Raw genomic sequence first — 7,598 nt, forward strand, 5'->3', positions numbered from 1 at the left:
GAGGTGGAGAAAGGGACCATGCCCTCATATGATGCTTGAGAAGGGGAGGGAGGGACTATGCCCTCATATGATGCTTGGGAGAGAGGGACCATGCTCTAATATGATACTTGAGAGGGGGAGGGAGGGACTATGCCCTCATATGATGCTTGGGAGAGAGGGACCATGCTCTAATATGATACTGGGGAGGGGGGAAGGAGGGACAATTCCCTCTTGTGATGCTTGGGAATGAGGGAGGGACTTATGCCCTCATATGATGCTTGGGTGGGAGGGGGTCTGGCCCCTCACATCGATGTTCGGATGGGAGGGAGGGACCCTCAATACACCGATGTTTGGGTGGGAGGAGCCCTGAGTACAGGAAAGATGTTTTGGTGGGTGGGATGGTGAGGGACCCTACATAAAGAAAAAATGTTTGGGTGCAGGCCCTATCTACAGTTTTTGGGGTCAATTTTGAAAATTCCAGCTAACATGTCTTCTTAATTGGGCCATGCACCCTTTGCCATAATGTGTCTAAAAATCCTCTTTCAGAAATATGGTGCACAGGTGCAATTAGTATTCTCTGATCACCAAAAGTAATGGTAAACCCATAAATGTCTGCTAATTCTGAACACAGGGGATCCTAGAGAAGCTTTTCTAGGCATTTATCTTATAACTACACAAGTTATGTGTAAATAAATAACGTGAGAAACCCAAAGTTTGTGAAACCATTAATGATTTTTTTTTTTATATGATCGCATTTGGCAATTATCTGACTGCCAACTGGTCACATGGAATATAGCATAATGGGCCTAAATCAATACCTTTGGATGTCTACTTTATAAATATTTATATCCCTGACAGCCAGCTCTGTATTTGACTGATCTCTTCAAACAGCACCTTGCTTTGGCTGCAGTATGTTTGCATAACCAACACTGCTATATTTATATACTTTTTACCTCTATGATTACCTTGTATCTAAGCCTCTACAGACTGCCCCCTTATCTCATTTCTTTTGACAGACATGCATTTTAGCCAATCAGTGCTGACTCCTTAATAACTACACGGGAGTGAGCACAATGTTATCTATATGACACAGGTGAACTAGCACTATCTAACTGTGATAAACTGTCAAAATGCACTGAGATAAGAGGTGGCTTTTAAGGGCTTAAAAATCAGTTTTAGCCTTTTTAGGTTTAGCTTTCCACAAATAATACCAAGAGAACAAAGCAAGTGTGATGATAAAAGTAAATTGGAAAGTTGTTTAAAAGTGCATGCCCTATCTGAATCATGAAAGTTTAATTTTGATTTGACCTTCCCTTTAAGGAAATCTTACACAGTGCAGCCAGAGAACAGCCTGATGGACAGTGAACTCTCCAACAATAACAAAAAAACAAAAATGAAATTAAACACAAACACTCATAAACATACAATGATCATTTTTGCAAGAGAAAAACATATATATTATTTTCAAGTGAACTGTATTTTTTTGTGAAAGCCATCAAATAAACTTAAAGGGATAAAAAAAAACAACAACTTCCTCTCGTAAGAATAGAAGAAATTGCTCAGCAGGATTCTAATTTATACATTGTGTGCTAAGGTGGATTAAAGACAGAGCAAAAATGAAAGAAGCATTCAGCAGACAATAGCAAAGCTTTTCAACCAACGGGAAACCAAAAAATGAACAATCTAAGGTTTTTCTTCCAAAGACATTTGAAATACAAAGCAGTCTTACAAAAAGGTGAACACGTTCAGTGAGTAGTGAGTGGGCTGAAGAGAGGTGAGCAATTCTATTAGTTGTTAACAGGATATCTTCCCCCCCCCCAAAAAAGAGGCTGACTTAACAATGAAAGTACACTTAACATCACAGAAGAACGTAGATGTCGATATTTCAGTTGCTTTAGTTACTGACTGTGTTTGGAATTTTTTTGGGGGGGGAGGGGGGGATGTAGTGTCAAATGAAAAAGAATTAAATACTCAAGAAATAGATATTTCACTTTGAAGATCCTAAGAACAGTATGATCTATTTTTCTTTGGGGTCAGATCATAAACACTACATGTAGATATTTAATTACTTTTTATAAGACCTCACTTAGGGGCCGATTATCTAAAGATCTCTGGGCTGGCTCGCCAATCCTTCTATTTCCCTGGTGGAATTCTCTAAAGCCACTTTTTACTCTGAAAACAGGGTGTCTCACTAAGGGGCGTATACTGCATTTTCGTATGGGAAGGAGATGCATACATTACAAAAGTGCAAAATGGAAGCCATAATTTAAAAAACATACAAAACAAATAATTTAACTATTGACACAAATATAAACATAAAAAATTGTATTATTAAGGTGCATCAAAAATCCTAACAAAATTGTTCACCATAAATTGTATTTTATAAAAAACGTTACATTTGTATGTAAACTACACAGGAATAAATCATATTAAATATGTAGGGCAAGATTATATATGCGACGTGCGTTTCAGCGCAACTGCTGAAACCCACGTGTCCCATAAGTTCACCTCGCACATCGGGTGAATCACATAAACCTCATCGACAGATGCTATATTGCCGTAAGTGGGATAAACTGGCGAGGTTCAGAAATGTGCGCAAATACATATTTATGGCACCGCAAGTGATTTAAAATTTTTTTTAAATCGCACGTAAAAATCTAATCCGACTAAAATTTTTTTATAAACCCCTAATCTGCCATCCCCCCACATTGCAACTACTAATAAAAGTTATTAACCCCTAATCCGCCCTCCCCCAACAATGCAAACCACTATATAAACCTATTAATCCAAAAACCGCAATCCCCCCACATCGCAAACTACATAATAAAAGTATTAACCCCTAAACCGCCAACCCCAACAACGCAAACTACCTAATTAAACTATTTAAACCTAAACCGCCAACCCCCTACAATGCAAACACCTAATTAACCTATTAGCACCTAAACCGCCAATCCCCCACAATGCAAAGTATTTAACTAAAAACTAAGCTCCCTAACCTAACATCCCCTAACTTAAACCCAATTAAAATACACTTATAATAAATAAAAAAATACTAATTACATTAAAAATGAATAAAAAATTACAAGAAATAAAAAACATAAATTACTAAAAAAATGGGAATTTGTATGAGCATTAAAGGGCATTTGTATGGGCATTGCCCTTAAATGGGCATTCATCTTTTTTAAAGCCCATAAGAATAAAAAAGCCCTAATCTAAAAAAAAAAACACCCCACAAAAAATAACACTAACCCCAAAATAGGCACTCACCATTGATAAAGTCTGGCGATCCATCTTCTTCCCTGCGGCGAAAGGTCTTCATCCAGGTGGCTCCATCTTCGTCCATCCCAGGTCCATCTTCTTGGCGGAGGCCTAGATCGCTCATCCAGATCGGACGTCAGAGGCGCGGATTTGGAGCAGTCGTCGGAGGTGCGGATCTGGAAAGGTCATCAGTGGCGTGGATCCGGAGCGGTCAGCAAGGGTTCAGTGGCAACGGGAGGTCCTCTTCATGTGATCATTCGCTGCACACTGAAGCTTGAATGCAAGGTACCACTTTTATATAGGGGTACCCTTGCAGTCCTATAGGCTGAAAAATTAAAATCAGCCAATAGGATGAGAGCTGCTTACATCCTGTTAGCTTATCAGATCAGCCCCTTAGAATACTCTTCTATGGTACAAGCTCATTTACGATCTGATGTTCAGTTCTGGAGTAAAATTATTTTAAATATGGTGATCTCTAGATGATTAGTAGGGATTTGGCATATTTATAGCACAATCTGATATTACAAGTCCATGAAAAAAAGAATTCCAGAGAATGATAGTACGACCGACATTTTTTGTAGTGCAGGATATGCTGTAAGCTTAGGACCCGGCCCATTTTTTGTTCAGCACCTAGGTAGCCCTTGCTAATTGGTGGCTACATTTAGACACAAATCAGAAAGTGCTACCCAGATCTGAACCAAAAATGGGCCGGCTCTTATGCTTTATTCAAATAAAGATACCAAGAGAACAATTTTTTTTTATAATACTAGTAAATTAGAAAGTAGCTTAAAAATGCATGCTAATGTAAAGTAAAAGAGTTTATAATCATGCGATAGCGTTATTTTAAATAGATACTGCAAGTGATTGGTTATTTTTACCCAGAGCGGCCATACAGTTGTATTATAGTGCTAGCGTAAAATATAGTGCTCATGTCTTTTGCTCATTAATGCAAAACCCAAAATTTTCTTATTTAACGCAAGAACTTAAAGGCAAGCAGTATGGATATAGAGCTTGTGGTAATTATTAGTGGCCCTAAATTTGAGTGATACACTAATTTTAGTCCTTTTGGGAATTAAGTGATATCTCAATACTTCCAGCTTTTGCGATACACCTAGGTAGTATGGCTGAGAAGCATATTTCTTATGGAATAATTTATCTTCTGGGTTACTCTGTACATGTTTGTGTCAAGGAATTAAAGGGACAGTCTACTTTAGAATTGTTATCGTTTAAAAAGATAGATAATCCCTTTATTACCCATTCCCCAGTTTTGCATCACCAACACTGTTATATTAATATACTTTTTAGCCAATCAGTGCTAAGTCATAAATAACTTTACAGGAGTGAACACAGTTATCTGTATGGCACAGGTGAAGTAGGGTTGTCTAGGTGTGTAAAAACTGTCCTAATGCACTAAGATAAGAGACTGCCTTCGAGGGCTTAGAAATTAGCGTATGAACCTACCAAGGTTTAGCTTTCAACATTTGTTGATAAAAGTAAATTGGAAAGTTGTTTAAAAGTGACATATTAATTGGCTTAGTCCCTGCTAGGTCTCAAGTGTACTAATGACAATGACATGTTTATGAGTTCAGTCCCTGCTAGGACAAAGTATACTAATGACAGTGACATGTTTATGGGTTCATTCCCTGCTAGGACAAAGTGTATTAATCACAGTGACATGTTTATAGGCTCAGTCCCTGCTAGGACTAAAGTGTACTAATGACAGTGAAATTTTTATGTGCTCAGTCCCTGCTAGGACTAAAGTGTACTAATGACAGTGACAAGTTTATGTGCTCAGCCCCTGCTAGCACTAAAGTGTATTAATGACAGGGACATGTTTATGTGCTCAGTCCCTGCTAGGACTAAAGTGTACTAATGGCAGTGACATGTTTATGTGCTCAGTCCCTGCTAGGACTAAAGTGTACTAATGACAGTGACATGTTTATGTGCTCAGTCCCTGCTAGAAATAAAGTGTACTAATGAAAGTGACATGTTTATGTGCTCAGTCCCTGCTAGGACTAAAGTGTACTAATGACAGTGACATGTTTATGTGCTCAGTCCCTGCTAGGACTAAAGTATACTAATGACAGTGACATGTTTATGTGCTCAGTCCCTGCTAGGTACAAAGTGTACTAATGACAGTGACATGTTTATGTGCTCAGTCCCTGCTAGGACTAAAGTGTACTAATGACAGTGACATGTTTATGTGCTCAGCCCCTGCTAGGACTAAAGTGTAATAATGACAGTGACATGTTTATGTGCTCAGTCCCTGCTAGGACTAAAGTGTACTAATGGCAGTGACATGTTTATGTGCTCAGTCCCTGCTAGGACTAAAGTATACTAATGACAGTGACATGTTTATGTGCTCAGTCCCTGCTAGGACTAAAGTGTACTAATGGCAGTGACATGTTTATGTGCTCAGTCCCTGCTAGGACTAAAGTTTACTAATGACAGTGACATGTTTATGTGCTCAGTCCCTGCTAGGACTAAATTGTAATAATGACAGTGACATATTTATAGGCTCAGTCCCTGCTAGGACTAAAGTGTACTAATGACAGTGACATGTTTATATGCTCAGTCCCTGCTAGAACTAAAGTGTACTAATGACAGTGACATGTTTATGTGCTCAGTCCCTGCTAGGACTAAAGTGTACTAATGACAGTGACATGTTTATATGCTCAGCCCCTGCTAGAACTAAAGTGTACTAATGACATTGACATGTTTATGTGCTCAGTCCCTGCTAGAACTAAAATGTACTAATGACAGTGACATGATTATGTGCTCAGTACCTGCTAGGACTAAAGTGTACTAATGACAGTGACCTGTTTATGTGCTCAGTCCCTGCTAGAAATAAAGTGTACTAATGAAAGTGACATGTTTATGTGCTCAGTCCCTGCTAGGACTAAAGTGTACTAATGAAAGTGACATGTTTATGTGCTCAGTCCCTGCTAGAAATAAAGTGTACTAATGAAAGTGACATGTTTATGGGCTCAGTCCCTGCTAGGACTAAAGTGTACTAATGGCAGTGACATGTTTATGTGCTCAGTCCCTGCTAGGACTAAAGTGTACTAATGACAGTGACATGTTTATGTGCTCAGTCCCTGCTAGAACTAAAGTGTATTAATGAAAGTTACATGTTTAAGGACTCAGTCCTTGCTATGTCCAATGTACTCTGATTGCAAAGATAAGAGTGTTCTAGGACTACAGAGGTTTACTGAAAACTAATTTCTAACCTTTTTTTCTTTTCTTTTCAGAATGATTCCATCATCGAGCAAGTCATTTTTCTTAAATGATCTGGTGTCATCTCGAAATTATGACCTCTGTGTTCTTGCGGTGTATGACGATGGTTCGACTGCATTAACTGCAACAAGGATAATCGGATGTGTACAGTTCACCACTGAACAGGAATACAAGCAGTGCCGTTCTCTTCATGCCCAATTCCTTGGTGGAACCATGATTATTATAATTGGTGGAATCATTGTAGCCTCAGTTCTCGTCTTCATCTTCATTCTACTCATGAAATACAAAGTATACAACAATCACCCAAAAAATAAGCCAGCCAAGGTGACAAATGTGTGCTCTCAAACTAATGGAAGCCAGAGCGGGACAATGGGACGCTCTTCTTCTAAACTTAATGAGAGGAGGGACAGTGTTTTGCAGGAGATCTCAGGAACCTCTGTTAAAGGAAAAACTATAGTAGACCTTACCGTTGATGGTGAAAAAGTGACTCTTTCTGATGCCACATTTATAACAAATGATGCCATTTCTCACTAGCAGAGTAGAATTACTAATAAGAGAAATAAGCTCATCTCTTTTAAGGACAATCCGATATAAATCGGTTGCGGGCGTTACCGCTAAGGACAATTTAATGCAAGAAGCCGTATTACCGACTTCGCACTTATTGTCTATTTTTAAGATCAGATGATTACAACAAAAAATGCTATTTTTTTAATCTGTAAAAATGGTTCTTGCATTCTTAACTATTTTTGGTTTCAATATTATTAAATATGAGGTGTGTGATTTTCGTTAATTGGTTTTAATCAATTGTACGATTCTTTGGTGGGATTATTGGAGAGACAATAAATGAGCTCCTATATTTTAAGTTATTTATAAGGCATTCTCTCCTTTGCGGTAAATTGCAGTCTAATATATCTATACATGTTGAATGATCTTCACCTCACTGTACATTACAAGGTTTAATCTCTCTCATTGCATACTATACGCATTTAGATTTCCACTTTGTGGAAGACAGTTTGGACGCCCCACATTGTACATGCAATATAGGGTCTGATCACTGTTCCTTGTTATATTTTCCCATAAAAAAATGGGTACTCGCTTCCCCCCTCCTCTGTTTATGCAAAATG

At 38.3% G+C, this 7,598-nt stretch overlaps 1 protein-coding gene across 1 annotated transcript in view; it reads left to right on the top strand.

Moving 5' to 3' along the window:
• The window catches only part of LOC128636051 (leucine-rich repeat and fibronectin type III domain-containing protein 1-like protein), a 128,775-nt gene extending 121,435 nt beyond the window's left edge, over positions 1–7,340 (top strand). The window contains exon 2 of the mRNA XM_053689125.1: positions 6,489–7,340. Within this exon, the coding sequence (XP_053545100.1) occupies positions 6,489–7,008 (520 nt within the window). The 3' untranslated portion in view covers positions 7,009–7,340. The remainder of the gene's footprint in view (positions 1–6,488) is intronic.
• Positions 7,341–7,598: the final 258 nt, after the last annotated feature.

The sequence above is a fragment of the Bombina bombina genome, chromosome 7, assembly GCF_027579735.1.
Source record: "Bombina bombina isolate aBomBom1 chromosome 7, aBomBom1.pri, whole genome shotgun sequence".
Taxonomy (NCBI): Eukaryota; Metazoa; Chordata; class Amphibia; order Anura; family Bombinatoridae; genus Bombina; species Bombina bombina.